This window comes from Pongo pygmaeus, chromosome 12 (genome assembly GCF_028885625.2).
Source record: "Pongo pygmaeus isolate AG05252 chromosome 12, NHGRI_mPonPyg2-v2.0_pri, whole genome shotgun sequence".
Taxonomy (NCBI): Eukaryota; Metazoa; Chordata; class Mammalia; order Primates; family Hominidae; genus Pongo; species Pongo pygmaeus.
The window spans coordinates 71545036-71564288 of record NC_072385.2 but is presented as its reverse complement, the minus strand read 5'-3'; the positions used below and the strand labels follow the sequence as shown (position 1 = coordinate 71564288).

Here is a 19253-nt window from a genome sequence, read left to right as displayed (position 1 = left end):
TCCTTTTTATTGCCAGAGTTATTAACCTAAGTGAATTATAAGTCAATAACAGAGGAAATATATCTGAATTTTAATGAGTCATTTTATAGTCTTGTGGATACAGTACAAAAGCCTGAACTGAATTATGATAAACCTAGTTAATGTAACAGTGTTGATCACAAAATGAGTTTGATCTTTGATCCTGTGATACTGGCCTCCCTCCACACACACACTTCTTAGTCTAAAGAAAACAGCCTAGTCTTCTTAGAATATCATTTAAAGGCTGGGTGCAATGGCTCATGCCTCTTATCCTAACACTTTGAGAGGCCAAGGCAGGCAGATCACTTGAGCCCAGGAGTTCAAGACCAGCCTGGGCAACATGGTGAAACCCTATCTCTACAAAAAATAAAAAAAAATTAGCAGGGCATGGTGGTGCACACCTGTAGTCCCAGCTGCTTGGTAGGCTGAAGTGGGAGGATTGCCTGGGCCCAGGAGTTCGAGGTTGCAGTGAGCTGTGATCATGCCACTGCACTCCAGCCTGGGTGACAAGAGTGACACCCTGTCTCCAAAAAAAAAAAAAAGAAAGAAAAATGAAGGTATCTTTTGGCTATGTGGCTCTGTTCATGTAATTCTTTAAAAACGCTGACTTCAGGCCGGGCATGGTGGCTCACACCTGTAATACCAGCACTTTGGGAGGCCAAGGCAGAAGGATTGTTTGAGAACAGGAGGTCAAGATCAGCCTGGGCAACACAGGAAGACCCCATCTCTGCAAAAAATTTTTAAAATTACCTGGGCATGGTGGCATGCACCTGTAGTCCCAGCTACTTGGGAGGCTGAGATAGGAGGATCACTGGAGCCTGGGAGGGGAGATTGAGGCTGCAGTGAGCCATGGTTGTACCTCTGCACTCCAGCCTGGGCATCAGAGCATGACCTATCTCAAAAAAAAAAGTCTGACTTTATGTGGAGGTAAGATCATGGGTAGCAGGCCCATACCCATCTTTTCAGATACTTTCGTCTTCCCAACACATGTATATTGATGAAAGGTGGATTCTTATTTTCCCTGCTTAGGTCACATGGCACAGGGCTACCCAGGGAGGAGTCGTTGTTTATTGGAATTAGGGTAAGTTAGGGAAGGTGTAAATTGACAGCTGATACCACAGGGAGTAAGCGAGGAGCAGTTCACTGAAGGAATTAGGCATGCTGGACAAACAAAACCAATATGATACAAAGGTACTTTTGTCAAAATAAGAAACTAAAAGTAGTACTTCGTTACTAACTAAACTCCAGATTTTATTTCTATTTCAGCAGTTTTTCCATTAATATTCTCTTTCTGTTCCAGGATTAAATCCAAGCTACCACTAAATTGCTAACTAACTAAATTGCACTTATCATGTCTCCCAATCATGTCAGATCACCGTTTCAGTTTTTCATGAGCATTATGTTTTCCAGCTTTATTGAAATATAATTGGCAAATTCAAATGGTATATATTTAAGGGGTAAAAAAAACTCGATGTTTTGATATATATGTACATTGTGAAATGACCTTGACAGCCTTGAAGAATGCTAGCCAAGTATCCTATAGTGTGTCCTCTAATCTGTGCTTGTCTGTTGTTTTTCTCCTGGTTAGATTGGTTTATAGGTGTCTTAGTGTGTTTTGTGCTGCTATAACAGAATACCTGAGCCTGGATAATTTATTGAGAACAGAAATTTAATTTCTCATAGTTCTGTAGGCTGGGAGTCCAAGATTGAGGTGCTAGTAGGTTTGTGTTTGGTGAAGGCCTGGTCTCTGCTGCCAAGAGGGTGCCTTGAATACTGCATCCTCCAGAGAGCAGGAGCACTGTGTCCTCACATGGTAGAAGAATAGAAGAGGGCAAACTCACTCCTACGACCCACCAACCAACTTCCCTCCGTCCCTCCCTCCCTCCGTCCCTCCCTCCCTCCGTCCCTCCCTCCCTCCGTCCGTCCCTCCCTCCCTCCGTCCCTCTCTCCCTCCCTCTGTCCATCCCTCCTTCCCTCCTTCCTTCCTTCCTTTCTCTCTCTCTTTCTTTCTCTTTCTCTTTCTCTCTCTTTCTTCCCTCCCTCCCTCCCTTCCTTCCTGCCTTCCTTTTCTGTCTTCCTTTTCTTTCTTCCTTTCTGTTCTTTCTTCCTTTCTCTTTTCTTTCATTTTCTTTTTGACGGAGTTTCACTCTTGTTGCCCAGGCTGGTGTGCAATGGCACGATCTCAGCTCACTGCAACCTCTGCCTCCTGGGTTCAAGCAATTCTTCTGCCTCAGTCTCCCAAGTACCTGGGATTACAGGCGTCCACCCCACACCCAGCTAATTTTTTGTATTTTTAGTAGAGATCAGGTTTCACCATGTTGGCCAGGCTGGTCCCAAACTCCTGACCTCAAGGGATTCGCCTGCCTTGGCCTCCCAAAGTGCTGGGATTATAGGTGTGAGTCACTGCGCCCAGCCCTAAAAGCTCTTTTCACAATGGCATTAATCCATTCATGAGAGTGGACCCCTCATGATCTAAGCATCTCCCAAAAGGCCTTACCTCCCAACACTGCTGCACTGGGGTTTAAGTTTCTAACACGTGAATTTTGGGGGACACATTCATACCATAGTAGTGGATTTTGGGAAAGAGCACAACAGTTGGCTGGGCGCGGTGGCTCACGCCTGTAATCTGAGCACTTTGGAAAGAGCACAACAGAGGTGAAGTAGCTTTCTTGTCACACTGTGTTAGGCGATAGATGCATTCCACATGTCATCACTGTTTATGTTAACCCTTACCACTTGGTTAAGGTAGTGTTTATCAGATTTCTCCACTGAAAAGTTACTATTTTTCTCTCTCCCTACTCTATTCTTCAGAATTTGCTTTTTTATTATTGTAGAAACAAGTCAGTCCAGCCTGCACTCAAGAGGAGGGAAGATTGGCTCTACATTTTGAAGGAGGTGTCAGAGAATTTGTGAACATATTCTAAATCTCTACAATACACTCTTCAGCCGCAGATTATTTACATTCAACCCACGTGCAGAATACACTCACCCCCTCCTATTATTCTGCAGAATTCTCATTTATAGCATCAGCTTACAGTACAGGATATTGTCGTCTAAATTAGGTCAAGTTTTGGATGAGGCTCCTTAGGTGTATGTAGTTTTTTCAGCCCCTTGAGTACATTACTTCTCTATGTGAAGACCTGTGAAACTGAAGAGGCAAATTGTTTGCCCCACACATAACCAAGATACAATGGTTGGTCAGGTGTATGATAACTAGTGTAGACGTTCTTGTTCAAACAGAGGGAAAATGTTGGTACAAAGGTGTCGTTATGTCACACCATTTTTGAAATTCAGCTGGGCACAGGTTGGTAGTTCCTTGATTAAAATTCAGGTCTGGAAATAATTCATTATGGCTCTTAGCTCGTCCTTCTGGGCTTTTGTTTCCACACTCTGAGTTTTCTTTTCTGTGAAAAGTAGGAAAGTAGGCTTTTTTTTGCAGCTGTGTAGATTCCTCTATCCACTTCCAACCTGTAGATGTTTGGGAGTCCAAGGCCCTCTTTTCATTTTGTACTATTTCTGTCTCTTTCAGTTGAAATGGGCAGTGTTTCTGCCAATTTAACTTTCTTCAAAACCTTATGGGTCTCCTGTTAATATTTGGGCTCACTTCCTTAAACAAAAGTCACACCTAAAAATCTCTTTGAGATAAGCCATTCTCATTCTTGAAATTCCCCTGAGAGGCAATAGCTTTTAGCTTCTTAGAAACTCTACTCTTTGATGGTTGGGCGTGGTGGCTCACACTTGTAATCCCAGCACTTTGGGAGGCCAAGGTAGGCGGATCACCTGAGGTCAGGAGTTCGAGACCAGCCTGACCAACATGGAGAAACCCCGTCTCTACTAAAAATACAAAAAAAATTAGCCAGGCATGATGGCACATGCATGTAATCCCAGCTACTCGGGAGGCTGAGGCGGGAGAATTGCTTGAACCTAGGAGGCGGAGGTTGCGGTGAGCCGAGATTGCGCCATTGCACTCCAGCCTGGGCAACAAGAGCAAAAATCCGTCTCAAAAAAAAAAAAAAAAAGAAAGAAACTCTACTGTTTGATTAAAATAATCTGTAAGTCACACCTTTAAAATCTTTAGGAGGCCTTTTGTCTAACTGAATAGTACTCAGAGGCATGATGTGGGATCTTACCAAGGTTGAATTTTGTAGCTGTGTCCTCAACCACATCTTTTAGATCATGTTTTCTTGACAGTGCTTGGGATTTGAATTTTGCTGGTAAGCCATTTTTTGTTTTAGTATTTTTTGCGTGTGAGAGACTGGGATTCTTCAAAACCAGCAAGTTCTGGCTCCTTTTTATTCAACTGCTCTTGAGATATTTATTAGGAGTTTGGAAATTTGAGTCTTTGTTACAGTGGTGTAGACTTGGCAAAATGAGAGGTCTGGGAGTCTTCAGCATTTGTTCAGTGGAAGTTGAAGAGATTGGGGAGCAGAAGGAAAGCTAAGGGTGGAGCTTTGAGAAATGTGTGTCTTTAATAAGCAAATGAAAAAAGACTGAGAGAGACAGAGTTGGAGGAGGTCAAAGACAGATTGGAGAAATGGAAAGTACAGGATCAGAGAAGTATTGACAGTGGCCTGGCCTCCTCACTTTCTTAACGTGGTTGGTTTGGTGGAAAGTTTTTCAGTTTCTCTTCATAATAAACTCTTTGAGTCAAGCAGATTAATACCTTTTATATCTTAATGTTTATGTCGTTAGCTTTTGTATTAAGCTGAAGAATGGAAACACCACTCCAGAGGCAAAGTTGGAGGGCAAGTCTATATAACTTTGCCCTGTATAACCATAAAGAATACCATGGAAAAGAATGTTACATGCTTAAAGTCATACATGCTTTCAAAAATTGGCTTGTCTTTTTGTTGTTGAAGTTTCACAGTGTTTTAATCTACTGTGTTTTTAACATCAAGGTTAAACTTTCTAACAGATACTTGATTTGTGTTTTCTTCTGTAGAATGTCTTTTCACTTTCTCGATAATGCTCTTTGATGTACAAAGGTTTTTAATTTTTATAAACTCCTATTTTTTTTGTTTGTGCTTTGGCGTCAAATCTAAGAATCCATTGCCAAATCTGATTCATGAAGATTTACCCCTATGTAGATCTTATATTTAGATTGTTGATCTACTTGGAGTCAGTTTTTATATAGGGAGTAAGGTAGGGGTTGAATGAATTTTCTCGTTTTATTTTATTTTAGAGTGTGGGAATCCCAACTGGTGAATATATGTCTGTTCTTATACATTGAGGGCAGATAGTATACAATCGTATACAATACAGGTTTTAGAAGATTTTCTATAATGTAGTTTTTAACTCCTCTGTCAGACTCTTAAGAAAATTGCTTGACCCTAGTTCCTGGAATTTGGTTTTGCTTCTTTTTTTTTTTTCTTTTGAATTTTGATTATAAAGAAGGATAGTTCTAGAAACTGTAAGTTAGATATTTTAGCATGAGTCTTCTAATATTATTTACCAGTGCTTCATTTTTTTTTTTTTTTTTTACATGAAGCCGAGACCAGTGTATGTTGAGGCACTTGGTGAACAAACAAATTATAAGGGTAAAGTATTTTTAACAATGTTTGGATGTTGTCTTTGGAATGTGTTTTAATTCTAGTTTCACCATTTTTTTTTTTTTGGCCAAATCAATAGCTGCATATTACTTTTTTTTAAACAATTAATTGGAAATACTTCTGAATAAAATGATTTTTGTAAATTCATACTTTGTACCCCCTCTACTTTAGTAGAAATGATAGATAAATGTAGAAATTGAAAAGACTTAGCCACATTAAGAAAAGATCAACATGTCTGTGAACCTGAAATGGAATCAAAGAGTGAGGTGATGAGTGAGGCTTAAAGCCAGGGATCGTTTAGAGTCCAATGTAAGTGTTAGTCGCTGAGTTTCATTCCTAAATAGTAAGGGAAGTAAATGTACTTCATGGACACCATTTATATAAAGCTTTTCAGAATATCCAGTTCACTTTAAAAATCTCACACCTGTAATCCCAGCACTTTGGGAGGCCAAGGTGGGCGGATCACCTGAGGTCAGGAGTTTGAGACCAGCCTGACCAACATGGTGAAACCCCATCTCTACTGAAAATACAAAATTAGCCAGGTGTGGAGGCACATGCCTGTAATCCCAGCTACTCAGGAGGCTGAGACAGGAGAATCGCTTGAACCTGGAAGGCGGAGGTTGCAGTGAGCTGAGATCGTGCCATTGTACTCCAGCCTGGGCAACAAGAGCAAAACTCCGTCTCAAAAAAAAAAAAGCATGAGAATGCAAACACAAAATTTAGAATAGTAGGTACCCCTGAGGAGTGGAAAATGGCAAATGGAATAAGGGAAGACATAGTAGCCTTTAACACTGTATGTAAACATTTGTTAAATCCAAAACAAAGAGAAAAACTGAATGTGTGTATTGTGAGGAAGAAGAGGTACCCACAGGAATTTAGCCTAAAGAAACAACCCAAGATTCTACAAATATTTATATATGCAAATATTTATTGTGGATTTTTTTTTTTTTAAATACAGAGTTTCTCTCTTGTCACCCAGGCTGGAGTGCAGTGGAGCAATCTTGGTTCACTTCCTGGGTTCAAGTGATTCTCCTGCCTCAGCATCCTGAGTAGCTGGAGTACAGGTGCACACCACCACGCTTGGCTAATTTTTTGTATTTTTAGTAGAGACAGGGTTTCACCATGTTGGCCAGGCTGGTATCAAACTCTTGACCTTGGGTGTTCCGCCCGCCTTGGCCTCCCAAAGTGCTGGGATTACAGACATGAGCCACAGCGCTTGGCCTATTGTGGAATTTATGTGGTAGAAAATTAGAAACAACTGAATGTCCAATAATAGGGAATGAATGGGAGGAAAGGGAAGAACGGGAGAATACATTGGTTATATCTACTCTATGGAATACTCTACAGTCATTTTTAAAAAAATCAGTGTTGTTACAGACCAATATCGGAAAATGTTTATGAAATAATATTCAGTGGAAGTAAAAGCAAGATACAGAATTGCATACATAGTATAATCTAAATTTTTAAAAAATGTTAATTGTGGTAAACTACATATAATACCATTAAAAACATTTTGGTATATTCACAATGTTGTTCAACCATCGTAATCCAAATTTAATAAATAAATATTTTGCATAGGAAAAAGTACCACAAGAAAATACATGAAAGGTGTTCACGGTGATGAAAGGTGTTCACGGTGATTTTTTTTTTTTTTTTTTTTTGTGGAGACAGGGTCTCCCTCTGTAACTCATGCTGGAGTGCAGTGGTGCTATCTCAGCTCACTGTAACTCTGCCTCCTGGGTTCAAGCAATTCTCCCACCTCAGCCTACTGAGTAGCTGGGACTACAGGCGCGCACCACCATGCTGGCTAATTGTGTGTGTGTGTGTGTGTGTGTGTGTGTGTGTGTGTGTGTTTAGTAGAGACAAGGTTTCACCACGTTGGCCTGGCAAGTCTTGAACTCCCGACTTCAAGTAATTGCCACTTTGGCCCCCCAAAGTGCTGGGATTACAGGTGTGAAACACTGCATCTGGCAGATATCTGTAGTTCTTTTTACCCCTCAGTAGTTTCCAAATTTTCTGTAGTGAAAATGCTTTGCTTGTTTTCTTTTTCCTAAAAAGATACTCACCCTTGAAGTGGTTCAGGAAAAGCATGCGTATATGAATAGTTGAAGCAAAAATGGCAAAATTTTAGCAAGTATTGAACTTAGTGGTAGATACATGAGTGTTCGCGCTTGCTTGCTTGCTTGCTTGCTTGCTTGCTTGATTTCTCTCTCTCTCTCTTTCTTTTTCTTCCTTTCTTTTTCTTTCTCTCTCTCTCTCTGTCTCTCCCCACCCCCCCCTTTCTTTCTCTGAATCTCACTCTGTTGCCCAGGCTGGAGTGCAGTGGTGCAATCTCGGCTGTCTGCAACCTCTGTCTCCCAGGTTCAAGCAATTCTCCTGCCTCAGCCTCCCGAGTAGCTGGGACCATAGGCACACGCCACCACGCCCGGCTAATTTTTGTATTTTTAGTAGAGACAGGGTTTCACCATGTTGGCCAGGCTGGTCTCAAACTCCTGATCTCAGGTGATTTGCCCATCTTGACCTCCCAAAGTGCTGGGATTACAGGCATGAGCCACCACAACCAGCCCACTGTATTTTTCTTAAAAGAGTTCTGTTTGAAAAAATGTTAAAGCAACGTTTTATTCATCACTAGCTGGTTATAGTGGCAAAAAGGAAAAAAAAGATTTGGAGAAGTATCACACACACACACACACACACCCCCGCGTGCACGCGCACGCCCATTCCAAGCTTCAAAGTAGTAATCTTTCCTTCTTTCTTTCTTTCCTTCTTCCATTTTAATCATTTTTTGATGTTTATTTTCCTTATGTTTTTATTTTAAAATATCATACAAAGGGCTAGAGGGCTTGAATAATTCATTTTTGGCATGTATCCAATAAAATGCCCTACTGAATCAGGTTAATAATAAAAATATTAAGAAATTGAATGAAGTTTGGAATTGAGCTTGTTGGTAATGTTTCCAGGTACTTTCTTGGTTGTTGAACAATATTCTAAAAATGACCATTTTAAAAATGATCATTTTTAGAATACTGAAAATGTTGAGATTACCATTTACTCAGATTTTCAAATTTATGAATAAACATGTATATCACTATTTTCTGATCATAAAATGCTCTTCATATTTGTTTTAGTCTGTAATTGGCAGCGTTTAGGTGATGAAGTTGTGGAAGAAATGTACTGTGTTTGGGCTTAAATCTGCTGGAGGCACTATTTTATAGTAGTTCCCCTTTATCCTAGGGTGATCTGTTCCAAGACCCCCAGTGGATGCCTGAATCCACAGGTAGTACCAAACCTTATATGTACTGTTTTTTCCTATACATACATGTCTTTGATTAAGTTTAATTTATAAATTGGGGGATGCAGTAAAAAACTGACAACAATAATGATGAAATAGAACAATTATTACAATATGCTATATTAGAAGTTATGTGAATGTGGTCTCTTTCTCTCTCAAAGTATCTTATTGTACCAGACTCACCTACTTTCGGGCCACAGTTGACTATGGGTAACCAAAACCACAGAAAGCGAAACCATGGGTAAAGGGAGACTACTGTATTTTTTGTTTTTACTGTGCAAAAAGTAAAGGTAGACCTAGGATCTTCTTCAATTAAAGGAAATGCCTACAAGATTGTTAATGTGTTAATCGCAAGCCTAGTAAATTCCATTATAATGTATGTGATTATACTCTGTAGAGTAGTATACTATATATACATCCTTTGCTATTGATGGTTACATTCCAACAAAGTTAAACTGGAATTTTGTATTGAATCTTTCAGGAGGAACTTTGAAGTTGTTTATGAATATCTCCGAATATCTTTTTCGGGGCTTATATAAATTAAAAGTTACACGAGACCTTTTCGACCTAGTTAGTCTCTTAAGAGTGTTCTTTGTTTATAGGCTTCTGTAAATATGTAATGTAATGTTACCTTATGTAATTAATGTAAGCTACCTTATTTTGAAAATTCAGAATATTTGCCTTATAAGATTTTTTTCTATACAAATTTATCTGATGCCATTGGACCTGTAATTTCTTTTTCTCTCCACTCAGGTTTAAAAATTCAAAATAATTGGTACATATAGGTAGTTAACAAGAAGCAGTCATTAATGCTATTATAACTTCTTTCTTTCTTAGCGAACTAGAATTTCCTGTGCAATCTTGATGCTTAAAAAAAAAGGCCAGGCGAGGTGGCTCATGCCTGTAATCCTAGCATTTTAGGAGGCTGAGGCGGGCAGATCACCTGAGGTCAGGAGTTCAAGACCAGCCTGGCCAAGAACCCTGTCTCTGCCAAAAATGCAAAAATTAGCCAGGCGTGGTGGTGCACACCTGTAATGCCAGCTACTTGGGTGGCTGAGGCAAGAGAATCGCTTCAACCCAGGAGGTGGGGTGCCAAGATTGCACCACTGCACTCCAGCCTGGGGGACAGAGCGAGACTCTGTCTCAAAAAACAAACAAATAAAAAAAAAACAGGCTGGATATGGTGGTTCACACCCCAGCGCTTTGGGAGGTTGAGGCAGGAGGATCACTTTAGGCCAGGAGTTCAAGACCAGCCTGGGCAACATAGCAATACCCCATCTCTACAAAAAAATTCTTAAAAGGTTAGCTGAACATGGTGGTGCACACCTGTAGTCCCAGCTGCTTGGAAGGCTGAGGTGAGGGCATTGCTTAAGCCCAGGAGTTAGAGGCTGCAGTAAGCTCTGATTGTGCCACTGCATTCCAGCCTGGGGAACAGAGCAAGGCCCCGTCTCTTTAAAAAAAACAAACAAAATCAAACAAACTCAACCCCAAAGGCAGAAAGTAGAGAACGGATGCTAAGTCAATAATAAAAAAATACTAATGTCATTTGCTTTCTGACAGGTAAGTAAAAGATGAATGGGGATACACTGTTTTTTTGTGTGTCTGTGTTTTAAATTATTTTGTTTTTGGAGTCAGAGTGTCGCTCTGTCACCCAGGCTGGAATACAGTGGCATGATCTTGGCTCATTGCAACCTCCACCTCCAGGGTTCAAGCCATTCTTCCGCCTCAGCCTTCTGAGTAGCTGGGATTACAGACATGTGCTGCCATGCCCGGCTAATTTTTTTTTTATAGTTTTGATAGAGGTGGGGTTTTGCCATGTTGACCAGCCTGGTCTCAAACTCCTGGCCTCAAGTGATCTGCCTGCCTTGGCCTCCCAAAGTGGTGGGATTACAGGCATGAGCTACTGTGCCTGGCCAGGATACACTGTTCTTCTACCTACTTTGCACTTAGGGAAACGGGCATGGAGAGGTGAATTATCATACAACTAGTAGAAGGTAGAGCCAGAATTCAGACACAGGCCTGTCTGATTCCAGTCAGACTTTATATAAAAGTCAGCAACCCATCCAGCTACCTGTTGCTGTGTGTATTAGGCCGTTCTTGCTTTGCTATAAAGAAATACCTGAGACTGGGTACTTTATAAAGAAAAGCAGTTTAATTGGCCTACAGTTCTGCAGGCTGTACAGGAAGCATGGCACTAGCATTTGCTTGGCTTCTAGGGAGTTTTTACTCATGGTGGAAGGCAAAGGAAGAGCAGGCACTTCACGTGGCAATAGCAAGAACTAGAGAAAAGGGTGGGTGGTGCCACACACTTTTAAATGACCAGATCTCTTGAGAATTCACTCACTGTGGTGAGGACCGCACTAAGCCATAAAGGATCTGCCCCCTCAACCCAAACACCTTCCACCATGCCCCACCTTCAACATTGGAGATTACATGTTAACATGAGATTTGGGTGGGGACAAATACCCAAACTATATCACTATGTGATTAGTAATCTCTCTCACTTTTAGCTGTTCCTCTCTTGGAACTATACCTTACCCCTTGATACCAAAGGCACTGTATTCTTCAGGGAGATGACATTTTCACAAAAGGTATAGGACAAAGATGGTGGATTCTGGATCCTGACATTCCTAGACTTAAATCCCACTTCTGATAGTAATCAGCCATGTCTCCCTACCATTGTGATCCTCAGATTTCTCATTCCTAAGGCAGTGTAGTAACATATACTGTTAAAGATTGTTCTGAAAATTAAAGATAATATATATTATGTGTATAAACATATATATATATGTATATGTGTATTCATTCTTTCCAAAGCTTATCTAATATCATTGTAACTTATGATACCTTTTAATTTTAATCATGATTCTTTTTTGGGTTTCTAATTTCATATTTTCTCTTTTGCTACTTATTTTGATACAACCTGATTTTGTATATACTTGAATCCTTTTTGTATTTATTTAGTGATAACCATTATCTTAGTACTATTAAGATATCATGTGAAATTTTTATTCACTTTTGTCAAAAAATCACTAGCCTAAAAGTGTAAATCCCAATCATTGATATGGGATAGTGTAGCAGTTTCTTTCTTAATATTGCTTATTATATCTTGCCTAAGTTCTGAATTATGTGCACTGTATAGGTGTAGCATTCTACATTATGAGCTTGTGTTTCTCTTCTGGCTAATACAAAAATCAAGAGCTATAAGAGTTTATAAAATCATGGTTCTAATATTTACCATCTCTGTGGTAATTTGATCTAATGAGTTGACTCTGTTATTACTAATGTTTATAACAGCATAGGCAATTATTCTACCAAGAACAATTGTTTTTAGTAACATGCCCTACATAGGGCTGTTTTCATTCATAATTTTTTTGTCACACTTGTCAAGCAGGTAAAAATTACTGGCAACACTGGAACACCTCTTTTAGAATCGTATTGAATATGGGCATTACTCTGCATATTTTGGAGACATTTAAATCTTCAGTATAATTTTGTGACAGAAAAGGACAGCAATGACTGCACGTCCCTATGCCTTAATTTATTTTATTTTTTTGAGACAAGGTCTCGCTCTGTCACCCAGGCTGGAGTACAGTGGTACTATCTCAGTTCACTGCAGCCTCCACCTCCCTGGCTCAAGCGATCCTCCCACCTCAGCCTCATGAGTAGCTGGGACTAACCACACTTGGCTAATTGGTGTTATTTTTTTGAAGAGACAATTTCTTGCTATGTTGCTCAAACTCTTAGGCTTAAGTGATCTGCCCACCTTGGCCTCCCAAAGTGCTGGGATTTCAGCCATAAGCCACCGTGCCTGGCCTTCTATGCCTTATTTTAAAAATGGGTAATAATCGCAACTAAATTTAGTTCCTAATTTTTATAGTCCATGTTAGCCTGTTCAGTGCATTAAAGAAAACAGTGGAGTAGAAAGTCCTCTTCACTTTAGAATTGAAACTCAGTGACTACTGTATTTAGGAAGAGTAGAGTAGCAACTAACTGCCACCATGGAGATTTCTGCTACCTAGCTGACTTCAGTGATTATGGCTTTTTAAAAGAATCTTTGCAGAGGACAGGTTGTCAGCGTGATTACTCTGTCTTCAAGCTTCTGCGTAGGTTTGCAGTAAGGTCTTCTTTTTTCATTATAAAAGGAAAGTATGTTGTTTTCTGAGAGAAGATAGATGATAGCTTTCTCTGAACTATCACTGGGTAGGGGTGAGTCTTGATACACTTTAATATTTTGTAATAATTTAGCAAAACATTATTTTTTTAAAAATTAGTTTTTAATGCTTTATCCAAACTGTAACCATGTCTTTTGTAATTCAAAAGCAGTACTATTTTCCTTCTAACTGAAGATTTTGACAAAAACTTGAGTCTGGGAGGTCATGAGCCATGACTGTGTCACTGCACTCCAGCCTAGGCAACAGAGTGAGAGCCTTTCTCCAAAAAAAAGGAAAATAAAAAGGATTAAAATAATGATGCTAATAAAACTATTGGATAGGTTTTTTTCCCCAAAAGGGTGTGATATTCTACTACATTGGATGGATTATAAAATTTAATATTACAGTTGTCTTTAGAGACTCTTCTTTGAATACATTTCATTAAGGAGATATAGTCAAATTATTCTATTGTAGTCACTTAAAATATTTCCTGATTTTGTTCTAAATGTATGAACACTTGCTTGATGAATACTTCATTTCAGTTATTTAAGTTCATTTTTATTGTGAGGGTACTGATGTCCTAAAAACTGCCAGTTTTTGTCTACAGGCTGCTTTTATCTAAATGGTCTTTCTTACTAGTAGCATTCTGGTTGCCAGAAAATAGAGGAAATTGGCTTCACCATCAATTTATGAGATAGGTAGGAAGATACGGTTGACTTTCCAAAGGGATGCTAGAATTCTGTTTAGCTACCATATGATTATTTTGTAATGATTATTAATGGTTATAGATAGAAGATTCATATATATGAGATACTGCTAGATATCCACTGTACCTAAGAATAGAAATGCTAATAATATTATGAGATGTACATACTGTTTTTAAAATTCATATTGTTTTTTAAATTAGATACCCAAATCTAATTGTTATACTCTTTGGGCACAATTACCAATTGGTATCAAGTTACAAGCCCGAGAATACAACAGGATATGTGTATGCATAAAGTTCACAAATTTAGATAAATCTTATTTTACTTCATTAGATTCTAATTTTGTCTTGATATATGGAGGCTTTTTTTTTACCCCCTTTTAAATTTTTTATTATGGAAATTTAAAACAAAACAGAAAAAATATATATAATGTATCCATTATATGGGCATAAATAAAATAATATAATGTACCTATATTCCTATTACCCAGCTTCAATGGTTATTAACCCATATCCCTTCTTGTTTTCATCTATATTTCTTTGCCCATTGGATTATTTTGAAGCAAATTCCAAAAATCATTTAATCATTTAAAGAGAAACTTTGTTTCTTTACATATATAACCATGATATAGTAATCATTATCGCATCTGAAAAGAAAATTAGAGTTTCCTGTGTTCTGGATTTTGCTGATTGCATCCCCATGAAGTTCTGTAGCATGTTTCTCTGACACCTGTATTTCCTGTTAGATCTAGAAAAGGTTCTCTCAACTTCTCACTGTTGGAATTTGGTACTGGATAATTTTTTTGTTGTGGAGGACTGTCCTGTGCCTTGCAGAATGTGTGGGAGCCAAGCCCTTCGGCCTCAGTGGTTTGCTGAAAAATTACCGACAAGAAGCAGATTGATTAATAGGAAAAAAAGGCATACACATTTGTTTAACGTGTATACACGAGAGCCTTCAGAACAAAGATCCAAAGATATAGGGAAATTATTCATTTTTATGCTTAGGTCCAACAAAGTATGGACAGCCATGTAGAAATATGATTGGACAAAAAGAGTATGATCTAATGCTAATGGACTTAATGGGGAAACCCAGCAAAGCCTGTCTGTTCAGATTCTTCTTGCCCTCTCAGAGCATGCATTTCGTCCTTCTGGGTGTGGGCAGGGCCCTCTCTGGGATGGGGGTCTTACGGCCCACAGTGAAACAAGGTAGGTCATTTCATTTCTTTATGGCCAATTTTTACACAGGGTATTGTTAGGCTTTCTGGTTGGCTTTTAAGGAAAGGGGTTCTGATTTCTATGACCCACCTTGGGGAAGGGGGATTCTAGTTTCTGTGGCTGACCTTGGGGGAGAATGGGACTGAAAGACAGGACAGCAGAAGTTAGAAAAAAACTTAGCTTCTGCAGCTGCTTCTGAAGCCTGCAGTTTGGGGATTGTTTTCTGAGCTCCAGTAGATGTTTAGCAGCATCGCAGGTCCCTAGCTGCTAGTCAGCAGCACCCCCTCCACCAATTGTGACAACCAAAAGTGTTCCAGACATTTCCAAGTGTCTCCTGGGGGCAAAAATTGCCCCCTGTTGGGAACTCTGCTAATCTAGAGGCTGATGAGATTCAGGTTCAGTTTCTTGGCAAGAATTCTTCATATGTTGTTGTGGTATTTTCTACCTTTTCTAAACATCACTTTTTATCTCTTTTGTCATATACAGTCTCTTAATAGACTATATACTTAAAATATTTGCTGAAGCTTTAGAAGCCTCAGTTTTAACATTTATTTGAGTATTTATATGATAATATCAAAAATATGTTATTTTACCATTTATTTTGAATTTTAGAAAAAAACAATATATTTTACAATTTGGTAAAAATACAGTACTCTAGGTGACTGTGTAACCTCTTAAAATTTTTTCATTTACAGCCCCCAGGTTTGGATTTAGGTTTACAGTTTATAGATACAGGTGCTTCTTGTTTTAGTATTAGTTTGATAAAGTACCAATTATTTTTAAAAGGGATGATACTTAGTATCATTAAATAGAATTCCAAATGATTAATAAGAGAGAGAATGCAGGCAAAGTAAACCTTTGAGATTTTGTGAAACATCCTCTGAATTCTCTATATTCTGGCCATACTGATCATTGCGTCACTACCCTTTATCTGTCTTGGCAATTGACCTTAGTCTCTAGCCCCTTAACCGACTATTCCTTAAGTCCTCACATTAGTTAGACATAACCAGCCCCAATTCTAGTGAGCTAGGCCTCTGTGTAACAGAAGACAAAATATAATCAAATCCTAAATAAATGATACTATGTTTATTGAGTACTTTTTCTTTTTAAATTAGGTTTACTTAGAAATTCAAATGCATTCAGTAGATACTGTTTTGTTTTTGATCTTTTAAGCACCCAACTCTGTTGCTACAGATCATAGATACTTTTTCTATCCCATTAATTGGCTTGATTGAAGCTGTTAAGAAGCATAATACTCATTGGTAGGATACAGACTAAAAATACTGCTTGTTTCTAACTGCTTCACCAGTGAAAGTTGTTGGTAATTAAAATGGATTAACTCATATCTGGTTTTTTGTTTCACATTAAACTGAGGAGCCAGGGTATCTGTCATCTTACATTGGGCTCATCTTTTCTCTGGGGGCCTGTTGTTTATGTTAAAGTAAATTTTGTTTGATTACTTGTTTTCATGATGCTAGATTTGCATGAATTTCATTTTGAAGACCTTTGTGGTTATCAGTGGCTTTTAAAATAAAAATAGTTCTACATTCTCAGGAGAAGTTGGAATTTGATCTCTAACGAATTATACAGGGAAAGGCTTGTATGGCAGGATTCCAGTGATCTTTACTCAGATTATCGCTGTCTGACATCTCAGAAACTGGGTTATTTTAGCTCCGTTTAAATTTGCTTTTGAGAACATCCACTATCACATTAACAATACTTCGTTGATTGTTGCTTCTGTGAAATGCTCTTTTCTGCTACATTGGTCTAACTTTTGCTTATATGCCTTTAACACTTTAGTATGTATAACACAGTCTAACACTTCATACAAGTTATTATTTCCCTAGTTAAATTTTTGAAAAGTTTTGAGTATAAAATTGTGTGTTATATATCTTGTACTGAACACGTAGAAAAGACTCAGAATATGCTTGTGATTGATTGTCAGGTAATTAAGAACTATCCAGCATGTATGAATTTTGTAAATATGCTCACAGGAAGAGTTACTTCAAATCTGACTGTGCCAGAAACCACTGACTCATGACCAGGTGTGGTGGCTTACACCTGTAATCCCAGCACTTTGGGAAGCTGAGGCAGGAGCATCACGTGAGCTCAGGTGGCCGAGATCTCCCTGGGCAATGAAGCAAGACCTTGTTTCTACAAAAAATGTAAAAATTAGCCAAGCGTGGTGGCATGCGCCTGTAATCCTAGCTACTGAAGAGGCTTGGGTGGGAGGATCACTTGAGCCCCAGAGTTCCTGGCTGCAGTGAGCTATGATCATGCCACTGCACTCCAGCATGGATGACAGAGCGAGACCCTGTCTCTAAAACAAAATAAAATTAATGAAAAAACCTACAAACCATTGACTCATGGAAATAAAAAATCATATCTGCTGTTCAAAGCTTCAGGCATGTTCTTTGAAATTGATAATTGTTTACTTTGGTGGAACCTCATACATCCCCCTTGCTGCTCTTTTTCTATTGGTTTAGCTTCTTTCTCTCCTTCTCTCCTCTCTTTCTCTCTTTCATTCCTTCCTTCCTTCATTCATTCATTATTTTTTTGAGACAGAGTCTCACTCTGTTGTCTAGGCTGGAGTGCAATGGCGTGATCTTGGCTCACTGCATCCTCCACCCCCGGGTTCAAGCGATTCTCCTGCCTCAGCCTCCCGAGTAGCTGGGATTATAGGCATGTGCCACCATGCCCGGCTAATTTTTATATTTTTGTAGAGATGAGGTTTCTCCATGTTGGTGAGGCTGGTCTTGAACTCCTGACCTCAGGTGATCTGCCCACCTTGGCCTCCCAAAGTGCTGGGATTACAGGCGTGAGCCATGTTGCCCGGCCAGTTTAGCTTCTTTAAAACAGACATAAATAAATGTACCTTAACTTACATCTTAGGTTTAGATTTTTGAACCATTTGTGACTTAGCTGTATTTGGTTACTATTTTGTACTAGCTTAAAAAAAAAAGAAATTAATTTTACCAGACCTGATTTACTTCTTTTTTCTTTGGAAACAGGAATATCTGGTATAAAGGGTAATATCCTACTAGAGATGAATGAAGAAACCATGGTTTTAAGATGATTTCTGCTGATACAGGATATGCTTTCATTATGCTTTTACTTACCTTTCTCCTCAGTTAATGAACAAAGGCAAGTCTGACATATTTTTTGGAATGAAAATGTTGAATTAGGATAGCCTTGGGAGGGAACAGAAAAATATCTTTTTTAAAAGTTACTTTTTGGACACAGTGGCTCACACCTGTAATCCTAGCACTTCAGGAGGCTGAGGCAGGTAGACTGCTTGAGCCCAGGAGTACAAGACCAGCCTGGGCAAGACAGCAAGACCCCCATCTCTAAAATTAAAAAAAAAAAATTTTAAGCTACTTCTTAAAAAGGAGTACCTTAGATATAAATAATTCAAATATTTGTTTGATTTGCCCTGCTCGCAAGCTACTACATTTAGTTGTTAAATTTGAACTCAAGGTTTCAGCTAGTGGTTATATTAGATAGCACATTAGAGAGGGTGAAACCCATCAAATGGTGTGACTGCCCACCTTGTCCTCTGCATTTATGATGAAAACTGAAGTTAAAAATGTATCAAAAGAGGCTGGACACAGTGGCTTGTACCTGTGATTTCAGCACTTTGGGAGACCGAGGCAGGAGGATTGCTTGAGGCCAGGAGTTCAATACCAGCCTGGCCAACATAGGGAGACCCCATTTCTACAAAAATGTAAAAAAAATAGCCAGGCTGGTCGTGTGCACCTGTAGTGCCAACTACTTGGGAGGCTGAGGTGGTAGGATTGCTGGAGCCTAGGAAGTCAAGGCTGCAGTGAGCCAGCCTCAGCAACAGAGCAAGACCCTGTCTCAAAAAAAAAAAAAAGAAAAGAAATATCTTAAAAGAGGTTATGGATTTGAAATTCAGCCTGTTGGGGTGGAAATGTTAGGTAGGAGACTGTTTTAGTTTGGTTCTTTGTTTCCATTAATAGTCACACTTGGCCGGGCATGGTGGCTCACACCTGTAATCCAGCACTTTGGGAGGCCGAGGCGGGTGGATCACCTGAGGTCAGGAGTTCAAGATCAGCCTGGCCAAGTTGGAAATCCCGTCTCTATTAAAAATACAAAAATTAGCCAGGCGTGGTGGCAGGCACCTGTAATCCCAACTATTCGGGAAGCTGAGGCCGGAGCATTGCTTGAACCCGGGAGGCAGAGGTTGCAGTGAGCCAAGATTGTGCCACTGCCCTCCAGCCTGGGCGATAGAATGAGACTCAGTCTCAGAAAAGAAAAGAAAAATACAGTGAAGACTCGTGTACCTACCACTAATTTCA

At 39.2% G+C, this 19253-nt stretch overlaps 1 protein-coding gene across 9 annotated transcripts in view; it reads left to right on the top strand.

Annotated features, from left to right (window-relative positions):
• Nucleotides 1-19253, top strand: part of COMMD1 (copper metabolism domain containing 1) — a 246976-nt gene that overhangs the window by 127437 nt on the left and 100286 nt on the right. Inside the window, exon 3 of one of the 9 annotated variants that reach the window (XM_054474960.2) lies at nt 8802-8844. The exons of 7 other annotated variants lie outside the window; for them this stretch is intronic. In XM_054474960.2, the coding sequence (XP_054330935.1) occupies nt 8802-8844 (43 nt within the window). Of the gene's footprint in view, nt 1-8801; nt 9172-19253 lie in introns of those variants that run through there. One more of the 9 variants, XM_063648681.1, reaches the window with a different exon arrangement.